The sequence below is a fragment of the Bidens hawaiensis genome, unplaced genomic scaffold (assembly GCF_021521415.1).
Source record: "Bidens hawaiensis isolate Kalapana, Puna unplaced genomic scaffold, B.hawaiensis_p1.1 tig00015775_1, whole genome shotgun sequence".
NCBI lineage: Eukaryota > Viridiplantae > Streptophyta > Magnoliopsida > Asterales > Asteraceae > Bidens > Bidens hawaiensis.
In genome coordinates, this window is record NW_027492409.1 from 433,029 (window position 1) to 447,600 (window position 14,572).

The 14,572-nt window shown below is 32.2% G+C and overlaps 1 protein-coding gene across 1 annotated transcript; it reads left to right on the top strand.

The window, feature by feature from the left end:
* The first annotated feature begins 799 nt into the window (after positions 1-799).
* On the top strand, positions 800-1,625 carry LOC143549770 (protein ARABIDILLO 2-like). The gene is made up of 2 exons (XM_077040586.1): positions 800-1,162; positions 1,248-1,625. The coding sequence occupies exons 1-2, from the start codon at positions 863-865 to the stop codon at positions 1,422-1,424; spliced, it is 477 nt and encodes a 158-aa protein (XP_076896701.1). The 5' UTR covers positions 800-862; the 3' UTR covers positions 1,425-1,625.
* Positions 1,626-14,572: the final 12,947 nt, after the last annotated feature.

Here is a 14,572-nt window from a genome sequence, read left to right on the forward strand (position 1 = left end):
ATGACCGAACTATTACTTTCAGTTAAAGCATCAATCCTTTTTCCCCTTTGAAACTATAACATAACTCTCTATTAAACAATATGCAACTTTCTGTATGATCTTTAGATTTATATTTCAGTTACAGAAAATCTATTAAACCATATTTTGTTTTATTTCTACTAGCATTACAATTGGACGAGAGGGGGGCGTTACAGCACTCATAAGACTTGCACGATCTACGACAGAAGTAAGTGGCTGTTACTGTTTTTGGTATCAATGAACGTTTTCGATGTTTATATCGTTATTTTTTGAAATTCTGTTACACTTTAGCTTTCGATGTTTTACGAAGTGTTTTTTTTAGCAATAAGGAGGGGTTCAATTCATCAGCTTAATTATAAATTAATAAAATATTGCTATAAAATATCAGGATGTCGAAGAGGCTGCAGCTGAGGCCCTTTTGCGTCTAACATTCAACCCTAGAAACGCTCTGCGAATAGTGGAAGATGGGAGCGTTATGGACTTGTATAAACTTAAATCATGCGAGTCTGAGAAGGCTCGTTTCATGATTACTTTAGTGTGTGCATACATTTGTGATGGCAGGTAAATCTTTAAGTAATTAATTATCTTGAATTGATATATATATAGGGGAAGACTAACATACAAATGAAATTAACGTGCTAAATGTGAGAATGAAGTAGAGTAATTATATATACAAGTACAGTAATTATGTAATTACTCTATAATGTAATTACATAATTACTCTACTTGATTCTCACGTTTAGCAAGTTAACTTCATTTGTATTTAATCCAAACCATATATATTTTTTGTTAATTTTAATTTGTTCTCAAATATTCTATATTGCTTTGTTATCTTGTACATAGAATGGATGAATATGCTCGGGTAGCAGAAGGTGCTCCAAACAGTTCTGACTTAGAAATGGCAAAGATAGCAGCCTCGAGTTACATCTCACCAATTTTCATGTGGACCTTTGTTCACCGACGAGCGTTTTCTGGTATCTCTTTATCCACAGCTTCTGCACAGGTGGCACAAATAGCAAAATCTGCCCATATTCCTGAAGCGTGTGATTTGCGATGCACCCAAGCTGAAATTGAACGGATTCTGTCCATGTTCCGTAATACGCATCCGGCACTCAAATTTTGTGCTGCTTTCGCTCTTTTTCAGGTCCAACTCGAGTTTACTCTCTTTTAATAACAAAAATAGATTTTTTTTTTATTTTTTTTACATATTTTAGTTATAAATTTTACAGTTTACTGTTCCGGGTGGGCGATATGCACGCGAACATGTGAACCTGTTGCGAGACTTGGGTGCACTACGTGTTCTTAGGCGTGCCGCCGCTGCAGCTGCGGGTCGACTGGAAGCAAAGATATTTGCAAGGCTAGTGCTCAGGAACCTGGAACACAAACACACAGAGTCTTCAGCATAGATCAAACTTAAAAAGTAATAAAGGCAATCTTAATTGAATGTCAACAGTTAATACAGTTTTTATGTTCTGAATGCTTCTTTCATAGTCTGTTTGTTTTGAGTTTTCTTAATGAATGATTAATAATTGATGTGTACTTTATATCAATGTATCGTTTTAACGTTGGTTACTTTCAAATTTAACAACAAATTTTCATAATTTAGTAAAAAATTCAAAATTTGAAGGTCTTTAATGTTATTTTCCTTTTATTCTAAATTTAGAGAGACCATCAATGTTTGTATAAACATTCATGTGGATACATAGTTATTGTATTCAACAAGAAAACAAGAGATATCGAATGAGAAGACAACCAACTTTCGTGTTAACATGCAACGACATACTAATTACAGTGATGACATATCCTTACACGACTAGCATTTGCTTAGAAATTTCTAAAGCTTTCTCTCGACCCAACACTTTCTCTACTATTGGCAATGAAGAACATGAACACGGAAACTAATCTCAACCAATATCGACTCTTTTATGCTTTTTTATAACTCTAGACACACTAATTACAAAACCTTAACCATCTATTTATATTGTGTACCTTCCTAAACATACTTAAACTCAAACTCGTACTTTCTAGACTTTCAAACTAATAAAATAAACTTGCAAACATACAAATAAATAAACTAATAAAGAGATAATTCTAAACATCCTAACTAAAACACTTTCTCGATAAATTGTTTCAAGATTAACTTTCAACAAGCTACTATACACATAAGCATAAATCTCCTACAATCGTTAACCTAAAAAGTTAAAGCGAACCAGCTGTAGTCCAGAAAGTCGATTAGCTTTGTCTCTCCCGAACAGCAGCTCAACCAGTGCAAGAGAGTATTCCATGGTGGTTCCCATGCCTTGACCAGTGACAACTATTTTTCCATCCAACTGGAGTCATGAACCAACCGCAATCGTGTAGGAAAATAGCTATCGTCTCCATTAAGACGTTATGCTTATATTTTTAGGCATCGAACATTGGCTGCAACATTGAGAACGGAACAAGAATTTGGTGAAAAGATGTGTTATAAATTTGTGTTTTGACAACGAAGAAATGAGAAATATTGATGCTCAAAAGGCGGCATTGGTGGATGCTGCAATAAAATGTGATACGAACATTGAAAATATAAAGAAATGCGGCGTTATTTTTTTCGAGTTTAATTTCAGGAGAAAAATTAATTGCACAAACTGAAGATGTTATTCAAGCTTCATCACTGCAAAGGGTCAAATAACTGAGTTTTCTTATTATTCTTAGACATGCACTCCAAAGCTTATTGTGAAAGCTTCTTCCTCACATACTGCACCTTATGTGTCCAATGGTGTGTTGGAATGAGGTTTCAAATGGCCTTGGACACAAAGGACTCATTAAGTATAATTGGTTTATGAGACTTGATTTTTCACTCTCAAGTGGTTGACCCGTTCCGTGATCTCTTCCATAACCACCGTCTTACAATTAGTTGGTCCTTGTTTGCGTTTTGGTGTTAATTTTGAAGGTTCAGAACATTGTTGGTGTCACTTCGTTATATTGTTCAGAACTTTATATTCTGGGCTGCTTTAGCTAATCAATGACCGGATCTTCAAGAAATTTCATTTGTTGATTGTGAAAGTATTGATGTTGCGGCATCACTTAGCAAATGCCGTGTCACTTCGTTATCTATCTGTTTCGTGGACCCTCGACGTAGACTGGGATTTGGCACGTGAATCTGGAGTCGTTTTCCGAATTTAAATCTGCGTTGAGGGGTGGCCGCATCACCATATATTCTTGCGGCTAATAAGGACGTTGGCGGGCTTTGGATTCTTTCTATCGGGGATGAGCATAAGGTGTTGTCTTATTTATTATTCGTTGGTCAAATAAAAAAAGAACTTAATTTGACCTTTAATTTTATGTCTACTAATACAACTAATCTTGATTAAGGGAGATATTGTTGAATCTGGTGTCATAAAACTTTACTGGACTTAATTATTACATATAGGCGTAGACGCGTTGGAATTCAAGTTTGTATCTTGATTTTGTGTCACGGGTTACAAATGAGGAAATTGTTTCTTAGAAGATTTTTTGCTTTTAGGAATGACCTGCAGGTACACTTGCCAATTTGGCAGCCAGTGATAAGTGTAGCATGGAAATTATAGCAGTTTGTGGTATTAATGCTTTAGTAACGCTTGCTCGTAATTGCAAGCGCTTGGATGTGCGAAAAAAAGGCAATAATATATTTTACTTCAATGAGGGGTGGGGGGGGGGTAATTTTTAATGTGTAAGGTCATATTGTTTTTGTGTTGTTATTATCATATAGTCAACTCGGGCTTTGCCTAATTTAACTGCTCATGTTGATAGCAACACTAATAACATTGCTACAATGGGCCGACACGAAGATGGAGCTATTGATGCACTTGTTCTACTTACTGGTTCTCGACATGAAGGTTGGTTTTCTATTATTACAGTTGATCTTCTAATTTTGATTATGAAACATTTATATAAACTTTTGAATCTTTTTTTCCAATAGTTAGATGTGTTGAAGCCTTGGTATGACTTCTTATCCTTTTGACTTTGATTTTTGATATCTTTGTTTATGGTATACTATGGTTTCAACTTGTATTGAAATTTATATGCAACATCCTACAATTCGTATATTTGTCTTATTGATGATTGTGACAACTATAAGTTAAAAAGGTTAAACTAGAGTATTAGATAGCATTTCATCGAATAAGATATATGATGGCGTTACGACAAAAAACGGCCATGATTCACAAATTAAACTATGTTAACTAGCTAGCAAAACAAATAAATGCTTTGTATTATACTATTACCACTACAATCTTCTGTCGATTGTCAGCCTGTTCAGCTGATCTCAGAGGATTCCCATCACACGAGCTATGCAACAACAAGAGCGCCCTTCATCCTTGTTGAATAACCCGAAGGGTTATTCTACCGCAGACAAGGCACCCGAAAGGTTTTCAACTGTGAGTCGGATCACTTAGTCATAGGCCTTCGCCACTTCAAACAGGTCCTTCGCCCCTCTCGTGGGTTCCCACATCCAACTTAATAAACCGGAGCGGATCGCAACTCAAGCACAACTAGAGTTCGCCCACCCATGTGCCCAATACTATTATTATGGTGGTGGTGGAACTTGCATATTGGTATATAACTAGAAAAAAAGTAGTATTGGGCCAATGCAAGTTCCACCACCAACTAAAAAAAACTGAATTTGCTCAGATTGTGAGCTGCATTTGCTCTTCTTCAGGTCAGACTTGACTTTTTCTATTTTTATTTATAATAAATAAATAATATAAAAAAAACTAGATTTTAATGAATTATGACTATAAACTTTATAGTTGCAAGAATTGGATGCACCGCGTGTTGTTAGGGATGCCATGGCCGCAAATGCGAGTCCACTAGAAGTTAAGATATTTGGATGGATTGTGCTTAGGAACTTGTAGCACCAACAAATATAGAATTGCCTAGTTACTTTGTATAGGGTGATCCAATGGTAAATGTCACCGCCAGCTGACTCAATCTAGTCGTAAGAAGCCTTAAAACGCCTCTAAGTTATATACAGTTCCCGGTAAAACCCACATGCCCGAAGGCCCACTGGTGATAAAACCCGGACGCCCACATGATCGAACTGGAGATCACAAAGATTCCAATTTTCTTTAATTAATAAGATTGATTCAACAACTCAAACCGGCCGCACCTTCCCGACCCATAGCTCAGGTTCGGGAATAAACCACAAAATACGTCACACAATTTTTATACTTCATTTCAATTTCATATTTGATCCGATTTCTTTTAGACAAAAAATTTTAAATGTCTTGTTTTTAATTATAATCTTATGTATAAAACCATCTATTGGGGTAAGGCTTGGGAAAAAAACGCCTAAAAACATATATGCCCTTACATAAAAATGTTATGTAGAGGTGGGTAAAAGAACCGGTTTAACCAAACCGACCTAGAAATCAAATCAAAACTGAACCGGTTTGAATCAGATTATGTAGAAACCTGTTTGGAACTGATAAAACCGTAGGTTTGAAACCGGTTTATAATTTTTCTGCCGGAAACCGGCCAAAACCTGAACCGAAACTGATCAAAACCTGGTCAAGAAATCGATTTCAACCCGAACCGAAACTGATCATTAAGTGGTTTTGACTTTTGTTGACCAACTGAACGGTTCCAACCCAAACTGGTTTTTTATTTTAAACCGATTTATGCACCTCTAGTGTGCCGTGTCCAAAATACCAATATGACCGGCCTTAGCGTCGTCCCCGGTCGCGAGCTACAAGCCTACAACACATAATAGTGTGTTCCAATTTCTAAACAACGTACGGAAAAGCTAAATTAGTTTTCATTTTAGTAACACATGTCTTCTATTTTATTGTTGTTTTCCTCCTAGTCTTTGTCACGTGTCAACCTCATGTGATTTTCTATCATTTTTATTTGCACCTTTTATTTTACATGTGAGTCTATATATCATTATTTATCTATATACACATATAATAGTATTAATAGTTACTAATTATAATAATAAGATAAAATTTCTAATGTCCTTAATCAATCATACAGTAAAAGATATGCTTTTGGACATTTTGATTTGATAACTTAATTAATTTGAGTCAATATAATATTTTTATACATATTAGTGTTATTTTGATTTGATAACTTAATTAATTTGAGTCAATAAAATATTTTTATACATATTAGTGTTATTTACTTGTGAATTAAGATTTGGTATCTTATATTTAATTGGTGTTTGGATTTATCATTTATATATAACTAATAAAACAAAATAACATGATGGTTTCTTTTCTTAAAATCAATAATGTGGTGCAAGCTTATACTATATTCAAGCTTCTATGTTTGTCACTAATATGTGTTCAATTTAAAATTTTAATTTTCATGTGTTTCTACTATTGTTTAAATCTTAAAAAATAGAAAAGAGTGGACTGCAGTTTTCGTCCATGTGGTTTATCCAAATATGCAGTTTTAGTCAAATAGTTTCAAATTTGCGATTTTCGTCCTTGTAGTTTTATTTCACTTGCAGTTAAACCCGAATTCACTAATCTCGTTAAGTCTGGTAGTTAAAACCATCATCGTATCCTTCATGTGAGGGGACTTGCGAATTAAGATTGTGGTTTATTTGAGGAGAAAAAGGAAAAAAAAAATGCCTCTCACGTGAGGGGCACGCTGATGAGTTTAACGACCAGACTTAACGAGATTAGTGAATTCGGGCTAATTGCAAGTGAAATGAAACCACAGGGACGAAAATCACAAATTTAAAACTATTGAAATAAAACCGCATATTTAAACAAAACGCTGGGACAAAAACCACAATTTACACACAAAAAAAAAGAACCTTTTTTTCTTATCACAGTAAATTTCAATAAATTTTTTAAAGTTTTTTATAAAATTTAACATCATGATTTTTTATTAGTTCTTGTACGCCACTTCTTGACTTCTAATAGCTAAAAATTCTTTAACCATATAACCACACACACATAAAACTTTATAACTATACATCTCTCTTATATTAATATAAAGTTTTCCCAAGAACCCTAAATCCATCCCCATAGATTAAAATATAAACCACAAAAGTTGCAACAACAACAACTAGTTATCTATGTCAGATTCTAATATATATTTTCTTACTTCAATTCAAAACCATCTTCCCCATGATTCCAACACTTCAGAAAATGTGAACAAAGCAGTAGATGAGTATCAGGCAGCCCCGTCGCAGTGGAGGAAGTATCGCGGTGTAAGGAGGCGGGCATGGGGAAAGTTTTCCGAGGAGATAAGAGATCCGACAAGGCGTGGTGCTCGGATATGGCTAGGGACTTATGAGTCACCAGAGGATGCAGCTTTGGCTTATGATCAAGCTGCTTATAAGATTCGTGGGTCTAGAGCTTTGCTTAATTTCCCTCATTTGATCGGAACCAACGTCGCCGAGCCGGTGAGGGTGGCTCCGCGACGGAGGTCCTTGTCGTCAGATGATGGTGGTTTAAAGCGATCCATCGGTGGTAAGTAGTTGTAATTGTTTTACTTTGATGACTCCTGTAAAAGAGCATATTAAATAACATGCATGCACCTTGAAACTATATATACATAAGATTATTTGAATAACTATTTGTGGAAGCAATTTGGTTTTAGTTCTTCCAACATTTACTAGATTATTTAGTTTTACTTTAAAGTAAATTCAATGCTAGAATATTATGCGTATCGTTGGTCTTCTGATCTAATGACATGGAGTGATGGTTAAGCCTGAATTGAGCTCTAATGATCTAAAGTTTGAAACCTGACTTAACAGGGCTTTTTCACAGTTGTGATTTAGATGATAGTTTAGTTTGGTCATATATATAACTATAACATTAGAGTGCTTGTAAGGTTTGCAGGGACGTTAATGAACGCGACCATCACTACAAATCATATATAGGACCTTTAGCAATGTATAAAGTCGTTGATTGTCCCAGGGCTGACCCTAGAGGGGGAGGGGGGGGGGGTGGTCAACGGCCTATAGCCTGACAACCTGCTATGCTCGAATTTTTTATAAACAAAATTTTATATGTTTTTTATGAAAAAAATATGTATATTTATTGTTTAAACTCAATTACGTAGTCACTTGCTTGGTCTAGTGACATATAGGTTTGACTCACAACCAAAAGATTGTGGATTATAGTCTCACTTAAGAGTTAAGACAAGTTTAAGCGTATTTTTATACAGAATTTTTTTACGCAACTCAAATCATAACTATGTAAGCATATTTAAAAACTAAATTGTATAAACCCAACAAAATTTTTCGCCTTCAACCCAAAAGTTTTTCAACCTTCTCAGAACCGGCCCTGGTTTGTCCATTGGTGAAACTGGTATCCATCACCAAGGTTGGCATGTACAAGGGACGTTGTAGGGATCGTGGATCCAGTGGAATCACCAATGGAAGCATCATCGACGTGAGAGAGCAAGAGAGAATAATGATAATTTCACTAACTATTCCTCCATACCTAGAAATATCAAGATCATTGGTAATGATATAGTAGGGATCGTGGATCCAAAGTCTTTGTAAAATTCAATCATTGATGATTAGCGTGTGATATTTTAATAATTTTGTGATAAGTCCACTAACGTTATTGGGTCATAGAGGGGCCTTTATTGTGTTAATGGGCTGTTTTAATTAGGTTGGACCAATCAATGTTTTAAAAACCGATTTTTTACTCGTATTGAATTGAGCTAAAAAATGGTATAACCGGTTGAACCGGGTTGTGTAGTTTACCTTGTAATATATATAATTGCAACTTCAAGTCAAAAAATAATCCAAAAATATATGATTCCATCATATAATATAATCTAAAAGTTAATCCATAATTAAAAAATAATACAACACTACTCGTTTTTTAAATCATAATTTAAAAGTATATTTATTTCAATGTTAATCTCTAGGTTAAACGTAACTTTGAAAAAATATAAGCCGCAAAATATCCAAAATCTCCTGGGCTTTAAGCCGGTTTGCCAATTTAAACCGGTATTTTAGAAAAAACCGCCGGTTCAATGTTCTAGCAAGCCGCCTAAAAAATTCAACCTTGACATGAGAAACCCGGTATTATCGGTTCAACCGGCCGGTATGAACCGCTATTTAAAACATTGCGGACCAACTCAAGTTAAACACATCATCAAGGTATCAGTAAATGCATTGCATTACAATTCTAGATATACTTAATTACTAGAGGTCGTGCTCCACACGGGTAGAAAATATAATAAAAATTAATATCTATTATATGTAATACGTAAATTCAATTATTTCATATAATAATTTTTATTTATGAATTTGTTTATTAAGTTTTGATATATTATGCACTGTAATTTTAAGTTGAAAACAAAATCTTGGTGTTTGATTTATTTAAAATAAAACTTTCATACCGATATTGTTATATTAGATATTGTGTATATAACAAAAAATTTTATAACAAAATATTGTCACGGATTTAAAAACTAAATTTACAAAGACTAAAGCTTTGTTGTAAAAGAAAAATAAAAAATATATATTATATTTTAAAATAAAAAGAGAAACGACGAACAATCTTAAATGGTTGTTTTAAAAATATATGAGAAGAAAATGTGATATTGTAAATTATGAAAATGCTAACAATTAAATATAATTTTGGTTTTATACTTGAAGAGAAATCACATTTAAATATGTTATATTAAGAAATCAAACACAATTACCACTTTAGTGGATCGAGTTGGTAAGAACCTTTCATTTGAAACATAAGGTCTTAGATTAGAAACCCGTATCACACAATAATATATTTTTTAAAATTTTATAAAGCCTTATGGGTAATGGGTTATAATAGGAAAATGAGTCGTGGATCATAACATAATAGGAAATAGTGACATGACATCTACTTGGCATCCTATGTGAAGTGCCTAGTTAAACGTCATGTGCACAAAATTGTGTTGCTTTAATAGATTAGTTAGATGCCATTCTTTTATTTAAAAAAAATACAAAAAACAAAACAAAACACACACACCCCAACAGGGTCACTCACACGGAGCAAAAGGTCCAAAAATAGAAGAAATACAAAACACAACTAATAGAACATCAAACACGCGGCCATCTATAACAAGATATTAATAAACTTGAATCGACACCATTTCTCCCACTCTATACCCAATCTCTTACTCCGTTGACTAACCCACATAAACAACATGGCCTTAATGTCGTTAATCATCTTAGTAACTGAGAATTTATTGTTACTGAATATCATGTCATTCCTTGTTAGCCAAATCCTCCAACATGTTGACAAAAAATAGCTTGAATCGCCTCAGCTTCCAACTTGTTCTTTTTCAACTTCATATGACATTCAAAGAGCTCCTTCACATGGTCAACGTTCTATACCCCGACAATTTTACCCATGCAAAAACAATATCCACACCCATCTCGCCACACTACATTATGTCATATGATGTTAAGAAATGATCAATTTTAGATCTTACAAAAAATACCAAACGTATGCCATGTGTGGAGAAGACTATATGTGAGATTTTTTTTCTAACATCTTTAAATATTCATCTCATGAGTCAATGGCAGAGCCATACACAATTTGACGAATTATGAAGACTTTGTAAAATGGTGAAAGCTAGTTTACCTATAACATTTGTACGTATTTTTGTTATTGTGACATTCGTCAAATTCGGGTTAATGTTTGTATTCGTTTTATTACCCATTTGTAATCGGATCCTCGCATTTAATGAAAAACGTTGAGTATTAACTATGTTTTACGGTTATATCTTTATTGTATTTTCATGTGGCTCGTATCCTACTCGTTTAACGTATAAAATATGTGCATTTTAGCAACTTTTGATCACCAAGTTAAACTAAGGTACTTTATTGCAACTTTTGATCACCGATCAAATAGTTGAGAAGTTCAACAAGTTATTCGATACATTGTTGAAATTCAACTAATTGATCACCCCGACACTTTTGAGTATAAACTGATTAAAGACGGAAGCCGCTAATATACCAAAGACTAGAGGGAGATTGTAGAGTCTATTCTATGTATTAAGTCTTTCGTATTTGTTAGCATATTCCACGGTTGTATTTTGTTAGCCTTTGTTTAATATTTGTATGTTTGGGCCGAGGCCAGTGTAAACAAAAACCCATTGGGCCATGGAGATAATACAAAGATGCATGCCATGCTCTCACCTATAAAAGGTGGATCATGCCCATGCATACTCAACGTTTTGCAAAACCATTTTCTCACCCTCTTCGTTTTATCCATCCAACTACTCTCAACTTACCATATATAGAAAATAACTTAAACCCTTTAAGATCCGAGATCTTGGTTAGCTGTAGGTGATTTCTGCTAGCCTACAACCGAATTGATTCAAGAACACGTTATGAAATACGGTATTGGGATCTAAAATATTAATGATTAAATGTTATACACTGTAAGGATTAAATCTTTAACCTTCTTTTCCGTACCTAAATCATCTTATTACCCTATTAAAGTTGGAGTGACGTCTCTCAAAACTCAATATATATATATGTATTATACAATAGTAGGCTTTATATTTCAAACATTAATTCAGTAAAGCTAGGGATATTATTTTTTATTGGTTGATATCATTACAAGCTTTTTGTCCTACCTACTTGTTTTAAAATAGGAGGCCAGATAGTAAAAAGTTCATATTGTTAATAAATAAACGGTTGCATGCATGCATGGTTCAATTATATATACCTCTAAACATTATGACACATCTTTTTTGTAGTCAACACAAATATTAAGACGATAATAGATAATATATATATATATAGGGGATGGTTTATGCGAGAAGTAATGTTATAACGAGAAGTGCGAGAAGTTAATATAAACCATTGATTATGTTCATCAATGGTGTTCAATAATAGTAGCAACTTAGTAATTACCAAGACTTTATTATATAACACTATTTTAATTAAAAAGGGTAGAGTTGTATTTTGTGCAAGCCAAATTAAATGTCTTCATAAGTTACCTCTAGTAATTAAATTGTCATTAAATAATTATAAAGCATTTATTTTGTGAACCATATAAAAAGCGTCATCCTATACATTAAGTATATGTGACATACTAGGCATTAAACAACGCAAGATACACTTTTAAATTATATATATTTTATATACTAAAATCATAAAAATTTTACTTCTTGCATGTAGAATTTTAATATTGTATCCTACACATAAACTAATTTATCCTACACATAATATGTAGAATTTTAATATTATATCCTACAAATAAACTAATTTATCCTACACATAAACTGGTACATCCAACACTTGAATTAATACATCCATTACAACAAATATGTTACAAACTACACATCAAATCTACATATAAAACACCATAACCTACACATAAATTAACACATCCTACATTTCAACTAGACACATAAAAAATAATAACATACATATAGATCATTGAGAATAATAACCTACAAACAGAACTTAGCATCCTACATATGACCTACACTAGATCTTAATAATCTACGTGACAAAAATGACATCCTACATTATTATAAATACACTTAACATCCTACATATGACCTACACAGAAATCTTATTTTACTGCGTATGGGTTGTTATTTTTTTTCATATTCACCAACACATAACTAATATTTACCTACACATAACTCATATTTGTCTACACACCTACACGTAAGTAATATTCATCTACAATAACTCATAGTTGTCTACATACCTACACGTAAGTAATATTCATCTACACATAACTCATATATGCCTACACACAAAAGATTAATAAAAACATATAAACTACACTTAATTTTTGCATTAAAAATTCATATATAACTTGCACAAAAAAACATATTTTATAGTATATATTTGTTTGACGTGTAAAATATTTCTATAAGTTATTATAATGTTGAAATGCACTATATCATATTCGTTATTTGGTATCATAATATTGTAAAAATGTAGGAGCTATGTATTGTTTAAGTTAAATATGAAAGGTGTGTGAGAGTCTAAATGAAGTCCATTAAAATACAAGTGTAAAACGGAGATGAAATGACATTCCATTTTGGTTGTTTTAAATTTTATTTTGTTTTGATGAACTCTTTTTTTTATCATACACAACTGGTAAATTAGCTTTATTTATGGGGATATTAAAAGTTTTAGCTTGTTTAGATCATTGTCGGCTTTATTTATATAGAATATTGAAATTAAAAGTAGAATTATATAATATAGTTTTGTTTGTGGAAGATGTTATGGGATTTTGAATGATGTATAAATTTATAATAAAAAAATGGGTTAAATTCATAATAAAGAAAAAATATAAGATTATTTATTATTATAAGAAAACATAACGAAAAATTGTTAGAAATTCAGAATTATAATAAACTAGAACAGGGAAACAAAAATTATAACTTACATTAAAAAAAAACAATAAGTATGTAACTCTTTTTGAGGAATAATTAGTTACCAAAAATAAAAAAATTCATTTGTACTAAACTAACCTTATGATTAAAAATAAATCATATAACAAAAGAAAATTTATAATTGGTTGGTTTTATTTCTCGTGCTTCTCGCAATAAAAACACTTCTGAAATGAACCAAATCCTATATATATATAATATATATATATATAATTTTGCATGATAAATTTATTTGAAATCAAAATTTTTAATACTAATTTATATGTCATATGTATTATTTGTTCCTCCATAAATAATAACACCATATACCGAGCTAACTATTAACATGTTTGCTCCGAAAAAAAGAAGATATCTAGAGTCTAGGATATATATATATATATATATATATATATATATATATATATATAATACAAATTTAATAACTCATATATAATTCAAATCATTGTGATAACAATAAACCAGACAAAATTATTTAACACAATGATCTAATTAAAATACTTAAACAAAATGTGAAGCAATTCGATCTGGTATATTTGGAAGCAAAACTCTCAGTTAACTTTTTGTAATCCATGTTCTGCAAGCGTACAATTTGCGTAAGTAATAAAGGGCTGTCTTTTTTTCTTTTTCATTTTGTTAAATATTACTAGGTATTGGGCCTTTCAATAAACTTAATTTAATCAAAAACTCGAAGTAGTTTTAATTTTTAAATGGACCTAAAAATTTGTTTCTTGAAGTGTATGTTTTGAAAAACAAAAATTATAAATACATGTAGGCGATGATCATGCGAGATATATATATATATATATATATATATATATATATATAAATAAACACTGGGGCCAATAAGAGACCGGGCCTTCGGTGGCTGCCTTCCCTATGGGTCGACCCTACTGTCTTTTATACGTTTTTGTTTTTAGTAAGAAACTAGAATTTGTGTTCACGCGAGGCAACGCATTTACGTATTTCACTAACCATAGACTATTTACGGAAGTTTTTAAATAGACGTAAACACATGAAATCGAATATGCATATATACAAATAAAAAAATCTACTTTGAAACATTATTAATTAACTAGAATAGAGAAAACAAAGTCATTCAAAAAAAAGTAGTAAACAATGATGGAATTTTGATTATACATAAGTTTGTGCTTCGATCCATTGTATATTACCTTCAACATAAAATGGTCTCTTGCCTAGTAGTATCAAA